The 14323-nt window shown below is 43.1% G+C and overlaps 1 protein-coding gene across 17 annotated transcripts in view; it reads right to left on the minus strand.

Annotated features, from left to right (window-relative positions):
* The window catches only part of KIAA0825 (KIAA0825 ortholog), a 419203-nt gene that overhangs the window by 252510 nt on the left and 152370 nt on the right, over positions 1-14323 (minus strand). For all 17 annotated transcript variants that reach the window (XR_012158966.1, XM_073344491.1, XM_073344493.1 and 14 more), the window contains one exon: positions 862-956. Coding sequence is in view for 16 of the 17 variants with exons in the window: in XM_073344491.1 (XP_073200592.1) it covers positions 862-956 (95 nt within the window). In the remaining variant the exon portion in view is untranslated. The remainder of the gene's footprint in view (positions 1-861; positions 957-14323) is intronic.

Below are 14323 nucleotides of genomic sequence, written 5' to 3' on the forward strand. Positions count from 1 at the left end.
GGCATTATAACCAGCCTGAAATTGGAAAAGCGCTTACATTGCTCTAACTTGTGCCAGGGACATAATTGATCCCACAGCCACCCCACAATCTGGGGAGTACAAAGACAGCACATATCTCCCCATTGTCTTCAGGTTCTGTGCTAGGTATAGCTCATCTGGATCAAAATACTTTTAATAAAGCTAACATTCAAACATAAGTCCCACAGAAAGATCCAAAGTGTATTTAAACAAGCTATTTGAGTCCTAAAATTTGGTACTGATTAATGAAATTCCACTACTGGGCAATGACTGACCTGGCAAGTCTTTTAGACTTAAATCCCCTAAACTCAATTCCAACATTTCATTGGTAAATGGAGGACAGACCAAGCCACAATCCTGCATGTGCTTTCTGCAAGGATTATGGCACTAAATGACTAGTAAAGGAACTAACACAAACCTTAGCAGTAAGCATCTGCATGATCAGCTACTAAGATTTCAGTACATTTTGTCAGCCTATCATATATTCAAGAACACATGGAATATTAAAGAAAGACCTTTATGTTTGTGCATGGTTTTGGTTTTCCTCTTTGTAACTGTGGCATTTTGTTCTTCTGATGTTAACTTTGTTACAGTATAACGTGTACCAAAAAAATAAAAATAAAAAAGATAATCCCCTTTGTCTCTTTACATACACATTTTGTATAGGATTTTTTCATCCTGAGCTGAGATTCTGCAGTCTAAAATTAATTGTAATATTCAAACAATTAACTTCTGGAAACAGGCATTTATAATGAGTATGCCAACAGAATCTATATTGATGACAAAGAGAAAAAGAAAAAGAAACAAAATCCTTATAAAGTGTAAGACTCTTTTCAAACTCACCTCTTTTACCTGAAGTAACTGTTCAGGATGCACACTGGTTTCATTTGCTCTAGTTTCCCCTATTAAAAGCTCCCCACTAGCTTTCTTCAGAACTCCTGCACGGTATGATAAGGGAATCAAAGAAAAGATTAATTCTGTAGAAAAATCTGCAGCCTACAACACCTTCTGATATATCAATATGTAGTATAAAAAAATTCAACAAGATGTAGTAGAATACTAATGTTGCGATAAAGTCAAATTCAGGTTATACACAACTCCTTTTATATAACCTGATGAAATCCACATCCCATTGTATTCATATTTTACACATATGCATAGATAACATATAAAATATAGTTCCTTTTGTCATTAATTCATTTTTATACTGATTGTGCAGTCACCTGTTTCTAGCAAGAATAGATAACTTTAGAGCAGCCATGTAAAAATTAATTTCTGTTCTTTGTTCAATAAATTAAATATATTATGTGGCACTATATATTTTAAACATTTAAGCGATTTTAAAATTCTGACACAAAAAGAATCAAATGGCAGCTAATTAAGTGCAATTATTATATCCAAAATAATGATCAGAGCAAGTACAGACTTCTTTAGAACTAATACCTCATTAGCAAGCCCAGTATATATGGCCCAGTCAGATACCATTGATCTCAATGGGAATTTTGCCACTGATTTGATCTGGAGTAAACCAATCACTGGGACAGAGGCCACCAATTGAGGGCCCAGTCCTGCAAACACTTACACATATGAATTGCCCCATGCAGTTATTTGCACGTGTAAGTGTTTGTACAATCTGCCCTTAGATTTACAGGACAGAGTACATGTCTGTCCAATGTTCTGAGCAGCACTAAACATACCACCAGTGCTCAACAAGTAAATAGAAGCAACGTAATTAATAATTTAAACATCCTTCCCTTTCTTAATATAGTTTACATACAATTCTGGTGCAGGTATTACTAATTTACTATGTCTTATGTGAAATTAAAGACAAGAAACAAGGAGCACTAAATGATAGAATGCTACCAAGCATAGCTAAAGAGTATTGTTAAGAGCATATATTAAAAGGTCTTCTGCCGCTTGAAGGCATTGGCAATACGTATGCTCAAAGTTTGGGGAAAGCTTTTCTGTTGAAGAAAACATCTACTTCTTTGAGATCCTTAGGATCTCATTTGTCTAAAATGGATTTTCCCTTTTTCTTAGATACTGCATCCTTTGAAGGAAGGCATCTTGCTTATGCTCTTAAACAGTGTTCCATGGCTTGGAATGACTTCCTCAAGTCCAGTCTTAAGTTACGTTAATGAAACTAGTTCCAGGGAAAAAAAAATTTTATTTTTAGAAATATGAAAAATAAAATGGCAGAATATAAAGATGGACAACACTAATCAGGTCACCCACTTCGCCTTCCAACTGCAAGTAGTTATGGGCTATACATTTAATTCTGCCTATTTTTAAATTCACTGTGTGCTGGAGCTTCCAATACTTCCTTTGAGAGATTGTTCCAGATTTTTAAGAGTTTGCTCTCAGAAAGTTTCTCCTGATATCCAATCTACCTGGGAATAATGAGCAGACACTGAGAAAGAAAATTTGTACTTTCTCTTACTATGTTAGATATTCATCTGCTGTAGTGTCCACACCCTTTCAATGTCAGAAGACTTACATTCTCTTATTGTCACTACTCAAGTAAGCAATATATAATTCACTCTTTTAATCTTTTATCAAAAAGTCAAACTGACTAGCCTCCATTTACACTGTCCTTCTGAGAACACCCTCCACTTTATTAACTTTTTCATTGAACTGACCAGAAGCGAACACATCATTTTGAAATAGATCCTCAACAAGTATAAATTGTCATAGGAGCCATGATAATTTACACTAGTTAAGGATCTGCCCCGTTAGTCTACAGCAGACCTGTGAAGAGATGACCAGTTGTTTGTAATTTGATATGTTTGCATAAATATTCCAGAACTGCTGACACATCTCATTACAAACTCCTGTGCAAATTACACACCACTATCAAACTTAAGTCCTTTTGGGTTTCTTACAAACCCCAGACAATTTCTGTGTTCTCCCTTGTCTAGGTCATTACTGAAGACTGGACCTAACACAGATCCTTTCAACATCCTCAAAAATAATTGTTAGCAAGGTAAATAATACTACAACCAAAACTACCTGCAGGTTGGATTGCCCATCTATCTGATATGGACTCAGCCAGGATTTTTATTTTAACTCCACTAGAGATAATAGATTCTGAAGAAAATGAAGAATATCAACAGAAACATCATTAATAAAAAGAAAAAAACAAAAATATTTTCGTAATGATAGATTTGAAGTCCTCCTAGATTCTGTGCTCCATCATTTGTTCTAGCATACCAAACAGAGGAAATATACATCTCAAAGTAAAACTCATATGTCTTTCTAAGTGTAAATTCCATCTTCCAGTCAGTTTGCTCCTTTGGAAAAAAATATTTACTACAGAAGCTATAGCTGCATCTACCTTTGGGACCAAAGCAAAGATCATATTTGTCTTGCTGAAGTCTGTACAACTTCAAACGCTGTCTATTAAGATGATGCACCTTGTAAATTTGATCCTATTTTCCTTTTATTATGCTTTCTAGAAAAGGATGTAAAGTAAAAGATTTCTTCTTTTTAAACTGTGAAAGGAAGACCTTTGCAAATCTTTTTGGTCCCCTGAGGCAAAGCTTGTAAACCTAAGGGCTTGACAACGTTGCCCAGGGTGTTTCAAAGCGCTCCACTGGAAAAGCTTTTCTTGGAACTCATTATCAGATCTGTCCAAAGTTCACCTTTCTCAGTGGAATGGAAAAAAGGTGAGAGAAAGATGAAAGTGTGTTAGATGTTTTTGATTTTTAAAAGTCTCAACAAGAGGCTTCTGAAAAGCCAGAAGAAAGAGAGAAAACGCATCTTAAAGATGGAAGGAAAATGCAATTTGTCAGTGTATTCTTCATTCTAAATAAGGATCTCACACTTAACCCTGACTGCTACTGAATGTTCCAGGTTCCTTCAAATAGAACACACCTCCTGTGATGCTGAATGTACTAGGTATGTCTGAACATTCCAGTGATTTCAATTGAATGTAAATAGATGAGAGCAGGTGTGGTGAAAGACCAGCAAGGAAAGGGTTAATTATATCCACCTCCTACTAGAGAGCCCTGATGGCCAAACCTACCTTTTTCTGAAACCATAATGACATTGCTGGAAGTAAGCGCAGATACTTGGGGCAGGGAATATATATTCAGCATCTGCTAGGAAAAAATGCTGCTTCTTTTCTCAAAAAGATAAGAAATATTGACTTGCTCTGTTGACACTACAATTTGATGGTCAAAGCGCTTTCATATTCTATTTTTAGTGGTTTATGACTTTTCCCCAAAAAATGCTTTTTGGTAGAAATTCCTCTTGCTTATTCACCTCTAAGAAGTATATTGTTTTAGCAAGTCTAAAAGCAAAATCTATATATTGTTGAGTTGTTGGTGCACAAATCAAGTACTTATATCAGTTAAATCATTTTTCAGATTCCTTATCTGTGATTGGATAATTGAAGTATATTTTGAATTTAAGCTTAAAACATGGTATGTATGTAGTCCTCAGTGAGGAATACCTGCCTTTGCAATGTTTGTAAATAAAGTAGTCAAGAAATAAACCTATGAAGAATTTAAAAAGCATACTGAAAATAAATTATAATAGAGAATGCAATACATAGATCATTTTTGTTCATCTGCGTGAAACAATTTGGGGAATTTAACCTATTGAATACAGTCCAGAGGATTCCAGACACAGAACTCTCAAACTGAAGTCACAGAATTGTCCAGATCACCTCAGTACAATTTCTACAGCCATCTCCCTACAGAGTTCACTTTGGTTCAATGTGCCCCTTGGTGCTATTGTCTGCCATGGGGTTATCATCAGAGAGTACTGGTGGGCAGTACTTCCCTGTAACATCTATTTTCAATCGCCTAAATTGATCTTCTAAGCTTTCCATTGTTCACTCTGCAAAGAAACTTGTCTTGTTGGCAGCTAGAAGTGTGAACCACATGTCTTTCTTTTCTTCACTGTTCTTTTTTTGGTTCACAAGCAACCTCCTACCAAAAGCAGAATCTGTGGAAGAGACTACATCCAAGCAATAATGCTATGAAAAAGTATGAAGAGAAGCCCAGGTGGCCACCTTGCAAATTTCCAATGTGGAAGCCTTCGACCTCTCCGCCCAAGAAGCAGCTATAGTACTAGTGTAATGAGCTTTACAAACCCTGGGAGCCTCTTTACCCTTAACTACATACGCCTCCCTAATACAATCCCTTAACCATCTAGCTAAGGAACTCTTAGAAGCCATTTGACCCCTCTTAAGACCCCCTAAGAGTACAAACAATCTGTCAGAAGATCTGAAATCTTTGATTCTTCTGAGATAAACCCTAAGTGTTCTTACATTCAATTTATGCAGCCATTGCTCTTTGTCATCGCTGGGTCTAGGGAAAAATGAGGGCCAAGAATCCTCCTGGTTTAGATAAAACTCAGATACCACCTTGGGGGGGGGAGGGGGGTGAAATGAGAAACTGTCCAAAGAACTACTTTATTTCTGATGGAACTTTACAAATGTTCTAAATATCAAGTCTGAAGTCCCCAGATGATATTCTGAACAAAGAACAACTAAACTTGTTATTACAACAGCCAAAAAATGTTCAGTTACTTCCTGGTATGACTTAAATACAAGGTTAATAAGGGCCTCTACAGATACTCAATATAGCCAAGAGGAAAAAGAAACAAATGTAGGGCCTCACTCTATTTGATGTCTGGGAAAACATCACATCAGTGCAATATTTGCTTTTTTATTTATTGCACAAATCCCCAAATTACCTACAGTGCTACTGCAAACTCTCAGTGAGCTAACACGTAAATTATTTTCTAAGCCCTCTAATAGGAAAGAAGATACTTCCAAAAAAGTACACAAAATGGCTGTTACCTTTCCCAGTCCTATACCACAAGCATGACATCTGCCAGCCTAAAATAAAGTATACTTGTTAGGTGTATTTAAGCCGTCCTTCTAATCAAGGCTTTATTAGTGAGACAGTGACCAAGATTAATCAGGATAATATAGGGCATTGACAGAGAAGATCTTGTTTCCCTTCTGGATTCTTGACAGAAAGCTGGAACAACTGTAAACATAGTTCTCATTCTCCCATATCAAATTATCTTTCAGGTAGCCACTACAACTGAGATTTCTGGCAATATGAACTGAAGATAATGCCAACTTTTACTTCTCAAACACTGTTTTCTTATTTCTCTGGCCATGCCTGCACTTCATATTTCTTCTTAGTACTCCAGATCACCTTAATCAGAACAGCAAGCCTGAAAATGAAGGTGTCAGCTAGTCACACTGCCCTAATCTGTATTAAATGTATCATCACATTTTTTTAATTGTTGATCAAAATTTTGTACTTCCTTTGGAACCAGGGGAGCCTTCCATCCCAGAATGCTGCCACTTCAGCTGATCTAATGACACTCACCTGCTCAGATATGGAAGCTAGAAACACCACTTAGGAGACAATATGAGTATAGAGACAGTCATTATAAATGAGTGGAAAAATTCAGGAAAAGGAAAGCTCAAACCATTCTGCATCAACAGTTTTATGTAAAGTTAAGGTTAGGTGTAAGTGTCTGCAGGGTCAGGACCTACATATACCTTATGGAAAACAGAACATTTCCTTCTTAACATTCCTTCTTTCAAAATATATATTGCTCTAAATAACTAGATAAAAGATGTTTCTGTACAAAATATATTTTGTTAAACACAATCGTGTTGTTTTCCTGTGTTCAGAGTTTCTTAGAGTAATTACACTTGTATCCAAGAGAACAGAAACAATACTACTCACAATTAATGTAGTTAAGTAAGGCATACCATTTCCTGCTAACAGGGAGAAAGTATGAAAGATTAAGGGTATGTGTACACTACAAAATTAGGTCGAATTTATAGAAGTCGAATTTTTAGAAAGCGATTTTATACAGTTGATTGTGCGTGTCCCCACTTAAAACCATTAAGTCGGCGGAGTGCGTCCACAGTACCGAGGCCAGCATCGATTTCCAGAGCATTGCACTGTGGGTAGCTATCCCACAGTTCCTGCAGTCTCCGCCACCCATTGGAATTCTGGGTTGAGATCCCAATGCCTGATGGGGCAAAAAACAATGTCGCGGATGGTTCAGGGTACATGTCGTCAGGCCCCCCTCCCTCCCTGATAGCAACGGCAGACAATTTTTTCGAGCCTTTTTTCCTGGGTTACCCGTGCAGACGCCATACCACTGCAAGCATGGAGCCCGCTCAGCTCACTGTCACCATCCATCTCCTGGGTGCTGGCAGACGTGGGATTGCATTGCTACACAGCAGCAGCTCATTGCCCTGTGGCAGCAGATAGTGCAGTACGATTAGTAGCCATCCTCGTCATCTCCTGGGTGCTCTTGGCCGGCCTCGGTGAGGTCGGTTGGGGCGCCTGGGCAGACATGGGTGCTTCTGGCAGACATCGGTAAGGTCTGTCGGGGTGTCTGGGTAGACATGGGTGCTTCTGGCAGACCTCGGTAAGGTCTGTCAGGGATTCCTGCGCATAAATGGGAGTGGCTCAGGTCATTCTCTTCTTTAAGTTTTGTCTAATGGAGATTCAGTCCTGCCTGGAATATTGGCAGAGGGATAGCTCAGTGGTTTGAGCATGGGCCTGCTAAACCCAGGGTTGTGAGTTCAATCCTTGACGGGGCCATTCTGCATTAGGCTGCTCTCCCAGCCAGCAGCACCATCTGCTGCCAGCCTACCCCTTGCTCCCTCCGTGAAAGCAACAGCTGACAATCGTTTCACGCCTTTTTCTGTGCGGGCGCCATATTGCTGTCCACATTGTCATCCACCCGCTGCTTCCGCTGCCACTCTGCTCTCCTGCTCACGCCATATGACAGAAAGCATGGAGCCCACTCAGATCACTGCGGCAGTTCTAACTGCTTTAAACACCATGAGCATTATCATGCAGTATATGCAGATCCAGAACCTGCAAAATAGGCAAGGAGGCAACGGCAGCGCGGTGAGGAGAGTGATGAGGACATGGACACAGACTTCTCTCAAAGTACAGGCCCTGGCAATTTGGACATCCTGGTGGCAATGGGGCAGGCTCATGCCATGGAATGCCAATTCTGGGGCCGGGAAACAAGCAAAGACTGGTGGGACCGCATAGTGTTGCAGGTCTGGGACGATTCCCAATGGCTGTGAAACTTCCATATGCGTAAGGGCACTTTCATGGAACTTTGTGACTTGCTTTCCCCTGCCCTGAAGCACAAGAAAACCAAGATGAGAGCAGCCCTCACAGTTCACAAGTGAGTGGTGATAGCTCTCTGGAAGCTTGCAATGCCTGACAGCTACGGTCAGTCGGGAATCAATTTGGAGTGGGCAAATCTACTGTGGGGGCTGCTGTGACGCAAGTAGCCCACGCAATCAAAGATCTGCTGCTATCAAGAGTAGTGACTCTGGGAAATGTGCAGGTCATAGTGGATGGCTTTGCTGCAATGGGATTCCCTAACTGTGGTGGGGCAATAGACGGAACGCATATCCCTATCTTGGGACCGGAGCACCAAGGCAGCCAGTACATAAACCGCAAGGGGTACTTTTCAGTGGTGCTGCAAGCACTGGTGGTTCACAAGGGGCGTTTCACCAACATCAACATGGGATGGTCAGGAAAGGTACATGATGCTTGCATCTTCAGGAACTCTGGTCTGTTTGAACAGCTGCAGGAAGGAACTTACTTTCCAGACCAGAAAATAACCGTTGGGGATGTTGAAATGCCTATAGTTATCCTTGGGGACCCAGCCTACCCCTTAATGGCATGGCTCATGAAGCCATACACAGGCATCCTGGACAGTAGTAAGGAGCTGTTCAACTATAGGCTGAGCAAGTGCAGAATGGAGGCAGAATGTGCATTTGGATGTTTAAAAGCACGCTGGCACAGTTTACTGACTCCGTTAGACCTCAGCGAAACCAATATTCCCATTGTTATTACTGCTTGCTGTGTGCTCCACAATATCTGTGAGAGTAAGGGGGAGATGTTTACAGCAGGGTGGGAGGTTGAGGCAAATCGTCTGGCTACTGATTACGCGCAGCCAGACACCAGTTAGAAGAGCGGTTAGAAGAGCACGGCAGGGTGCGCTGCGCATGAGAAAAGCTTTGAAAACCAGTTTCATGGCTGACAAGTATACGGTGTGACAATTCTGTTTGTTTCCTGATAGAAACCCGCCCCCCTTGGTTCACTCTACTTCCCTGTAAGCCAACCGACCTCCCCTCCCCCATTTGATCACCGCTTGCAGAGGCAATAAAGTCACTGTTGTTTCAAATTCATGCATTCTTTTTTAATTTGTCACACAAATAGGGGGATAACTGCCAAGGTAACCTGGGAGGGGCGGGAGAAGGAGGGAAGGACAAGGCCAAACTGCACTTCAAAACTTATTGGATGCCAGCTTTCTGTTGCTTGGGCAGTCCTCTGGGGTGGAGTGGTTGGGTGCCCGGAGGCCCCCACACCGCGTTCTTGGGCATCTGGGTGAAGAGGCTATGGAACTTGGGGAGGAGGGCAGTTGGTTACACAGGGGCTGCAGTGGCAGTCTGTGCTCCTGCTGCCTTTCCTGCATCTCTACTGTACACTGGAGCATATCAGTTTGATCCCCCAGTAGCGTCAGCATTGCATCCTGCCTCCTCTCATCATGTTGACGCCACCTCTCCTCTTGCTCATCCCTCCTGTCCTTGCATTCATTTTGTGCTTTCCTGGACTCTGACATTGTCTCCCTCAATGCATTGAGCTGGACTCTTTCAGCGTGGGAGGCCTGCATGAGCTCAGAGAACATTTCATTGCGAGTGCATTTTTTTGGCTTCTAATCTTTGATAGCCTCTGGGACAGAGATGATACGTGGAGCGAAGAAACATTTGTAGCTGCGGGAGGGGAAAAAGGGAGATTAGTCTTTAAAAAGAGAAATTTTAGAGAACAATGGGTAGACTCTTTCACAGTGAACCAAGCTGTTAACATTACGTAGCATGTGTGCTTTCTTTACAAGGTCGCATTTTGCCTCTTATATCAAGGGCCTGCCGGTATGGTGCGATCACACACGCAGGGCCAGCGGGCAACAGAATTTGGCTTGCAGATAGACATGGTAAGCCACAGTCTTTTGGCTTCTTTAACCTTCCTAACATGTGAAAATGGTTTCAAACAGCAGCACCCTCATTTCACATACGAAGCACCCGTTGGGTTGGCCCTTTAAAATGGGTTGACCCTTTAAAAGGAGGGGCTGCGGTTTTCAGGTTAACGTGCAGCACAAACCTAACTGATCCCCCCAACACACACACTCAATTCTCTGGGATGATTGCTTCACCCCTCCCGCCACTGCGGGGATGATTTCTGTTCAGTCACAGGCAAACAGCCCAACAGGAACGGACACCTCTTAATGTCCCTGTCATAAACATAAAGGGAAGGGTAACCATCTTTCTGTATACAGAACTATAAAATCCCTCCTGGCCAGAGGCAAAACCCTTTCACCTGTAAAGGGTTAAGAAGCTAAGATAACCTGGCTGGCACCTGACTAAAATGACCAATGAGGAGACAAGATACTTTAAAAGCGGGGGGGGGGGGGAGAGGAGGGAAACAAAGGGTCTGTCTGTCTGTGTGATGCTTTTGCTGGGACCAGGTCAGGAATGCTCTTCAGAACTTCTGTTAAGTTAGTAAGTAATCTAGCTAGAAATGCGTTAGATTTCCTTTTGTTAAATGGCTGGTAAAGTAGGTTGTGCTGAATGGAATGTATATTCCTGTTTTGTGTCTTTTTGTAACTTAAGGTTTTGCCTAGAGCAATTCTCTGTGTTTTGAATCTGATTACCCTGTAAGGTATTTACCATCCTGATTTTACAGAGGTGATTCTTTTACTTTTTCTTGAATTAAAATTCTTCTTTTAAGAACCTGATTGCTTTTTCATTGTTCTTAAGATCCAAGGGTTTGGGTCTGTGTTCACCTATGCAAATTGGTGAGGATTTTTATCAAGCCTTCCCCAGGGCTCTTTCCCTGTTCTTTGTTTAACATGCTTGGTGGTGGCAGCATAGGGTTCAAGGACAAGGCAAAGTTTGTAACTTGAGGAAGTTTTTAACCTAAGCTGGTAAGGATAAGCTTAGGGGATCTTTCATGCAGGTCCCCACATCTGTACCCTAGAGTTCAGAGTGGGGAAGGAACCTTGACAGTCCTCTTAATAAAATTTCCCTGTTTCAACCAGGTGACCATGAATGATATCACTCTCCTGAGGATAACACAGAGAGATAAAGAACGGATGTTGCTTGAATGCCAGCAAACACCAGGACCATATGCTGCCATGCTTTGTTATGCAATGATTCCAGACTACATGCTGCTGGCCTGCCGTGATAAAATGTCCTACCATGCAAGACGGAATAAGGCTGCCCTCCCCAGAAACCTTTTGCAAAGGCTTTGGGAGTACATCCAGGAGACCTTCACTGAGATGTCCCTGGAGGATTTCCGCTCCATCCCCAGACATGTTAACAGACTTTTCCAGTAGCTGTACTGGCCCCAAATGCATCCCAAGTCTTCAGGGCAAATTAATCATTAAACACGCTTGCTTTAAACTGTGTACTATATTTACAAAGGTACACTCACCAGAGGTCCCTTCTCTGCCTTCTAGGTCCAGGAGCCTGCGTTTGGTGGGTTGGGAGGGTACTAGGTCCAGGGTGAGAAACAGTTTCTGGCTGTTGGGGAAAACGGTTTCTCCACTTGCTTGCTGTGCTTCAACCTCCTCCTCCTCCTCCTCATCCCCAAAATCCACATCCCTGTTGCATGAGAGTCCACTGACAGAGTCCATGCACAGGGCTGGGGTAGTTGTAGGGGGACCCCCTAGAATGGCATGCAGCTCATCATAGAAGCGGCATGTCTGGGGCTCTGACCCGGAGCAGCCGTTTGCCTCTCTGCTTCTTTGGTAGGCTTGCCTGAGCTCCTTAAGTTTCACATGGTCCCTGTTATAGCCTCTGTCCTTCATGCCCTTGGAGTTTTTTTCAAATATTTTGGCATTTCATGTTTTCGAATGGATTCATCTCCCCATACAGCGATCAGATCCAGTACCTCCCGTTTGATCCATGCTGGAGCTCTTTTGCGATTCTGGGACTACATGGTCACCTGTGCTGAAGAGCTCTGCATGGTCACCTGTGCTGATGAGCTCGCCACACTGGCCAAACAGGAAATGAAATTCAAAAGTTCCCGGGGCTTTTCCTGTCTACCTGGCCAGTGCATCTGAGTTGAGAGTGCTGTCCAGAGCGATCACAATGGAGCACTCTGGGATAGCTCCTGGAGGCCAATACCATTGAATTGCGTCCACACTACCCCAAATTGGACCCAGCAAGGTTGATTTCAGTGCTAATCAACTCATCGGGGAGGAGGACAGAAGGTACTGGAGGTACTGGATCTGATCGCTGTATGGGGAGAAGAATCCATGCAGGCAGAACTCCATTCCAAAAGTTGAAATGCCAGTATATTTGCCAAAATCTCCAAGGTCAGTATGGGCAGAGGCTACAACAGGGACACACAGCAGTGCCGTGTGAAAGTTAAGGAGCTGAGGCAAGCCTACCAAAAAACAAAGGATGCAAACGGTTGCTCCGAGTCAGAGCCCCATACATGCCACTTCTATGATGAGCTGCATGCAATTCTAGCCGGGGGGGCCCTAGGACAAACCCACCACTGTCCGTGGACACCTGCAAGGGGGGAATCGCACACAACAGGGATGAGGAAGATGAGGAGGAAGAGGAGGTTGAGGATAGTACACAGCAGGCAAGTGGAGAATCCCTTCTCCCCGGCAGCCAGGAACTGGGGTTGGATTGTGCTACACATTCACCTGAAAACCACAGCCCCTCCTTTTAAATGGCCAACTCAATGGGCTTTGCTTGGTATGGGAAAGGAGGGCGCTGCTGTTTGAAACCGTTCCCACATGTTACGAAGATTGAAGAAGCCGAAACCCTTTGCCTTACCATGGCCGCCTGAAAGCCGAATTCTATTGCCCAGCCAAGTGTGTGTGATGTCTCATACCAAACCAGCAGGCACTCAAATATAAGAGGCAAAATGTGACCTTGTACCAAAAGCACATGTGCTATGTGATGTGAATCGCTTGATTCAGTATGAAATAGTGCTCCCTTTGTTCTCTAAAATGTATCTTTTTAAATACTACTCTCCCTTTTTTTCCTGCCGCAGCTACAAATGTTTCTACGATCCCCCTATCATCTCCGTCCCAGAGGCTAGCACAGATTAGAAAGCGAAAAAAATGCACTCGTGATGACATGTTCTCAGAGCTCATGCAGTCTTTCCAGACTGAAAGAGCTCAGCAGAACGTGTGGAAGCAAACAATGGCAAAGTCCAGGAAAGCATTAAATGAACGCAATGAGAAGGAGGAGGAGCATGGTGAGAGGAGGCAGGATGCAATGTTGAGGCTAACGGATGAGCAAACTGACATGCTTAGGCATCTGGAGGAGCTGCAGGAAAGGCAGCAGGAGCACAGACCACCACTGCAGCCCCTGTATAACTGCCTGTCCTCCTCCCCAAGTTCCATATCCTCCTCACCCAGATGCCCAAGAATGCGGGGGGGGAGGGGGGAGGAAGGCTACGGGCACTCAGCCACTCCATCCCAGATGATTGCGCAAGCAAGAGAAGGATATCATTCAATAAGTTTTGAACTGTAGTGTGGCCTTGTCCTCCCCTCCTCCACCACCCCACCCGGTGCTTCCCTCCTCACCCACCCCTCCAGGCTACCTTGTGAGTTTTCCCCCTATTTGTGTGATGAAGAATGCATGACTTTGAAATAATAATGACTTTATTGCCTCTAAAAGCGGTAATTGAAGGTGGGAGGTTGGTTGGCTTACAGGGAAGTAGAGTCAACTAAGGGAGCGGGTTTTCATCAAGAAGAAACAAACAGAACTACCACACCGTAGCCTGGACAGTCATGAAACTAGTTTTCAAAGCTTCTCTGATGCGCAGGGTGCCCAGCTGTGCTCTTGTAATCACCCTGGTGTCTGGCTGCACGTAATCGGCTGGTAATACGAACCTCATAGACTCAACCTGCCCCATTACCACCATGATGTCCAAATTGCTGGGTCCCATGCTTTGAGAGAAATCTGCGTCCATGTCCTCATCACTATCGTAATCGCACTGTCATCGCCTCCTCACCTGCTTTTGCAGGTTCTGCTCATACTGCAGGATAAAGCGTGAGGTGTTTACAATGCTCACAACAGCAGCAGTGAGCTGAGCGGGCTCCATGCTTGCCATAGTATGCAGGAGAGCAGAGTGGCAGTGGAAGCAGTGGATGATGACAGTTAGCAGTCCAACTGCACTGTCTGCTGACAGAAGTATGGCATCTGCACGGAAAAAAGGCATGAAACGATTGTCTGCCGTTACTTTCACGGAGAGAGGGACAA

The sequence above is a fragment of the Lepidochelys kempii genome, chromosome 5 (assembly GCF_965140265.1).
Source record: "Lepidochelys kempii isolate rLepKem1 chromosome 5, rLepKem1.hap2, whole genome shotgun sequence".
Lineage (NCBI taxonomy): Eukaryota > Metazoa > Chordata > Testudines > Cheloniidae > Lepidochelys > Lepidochelys kempii.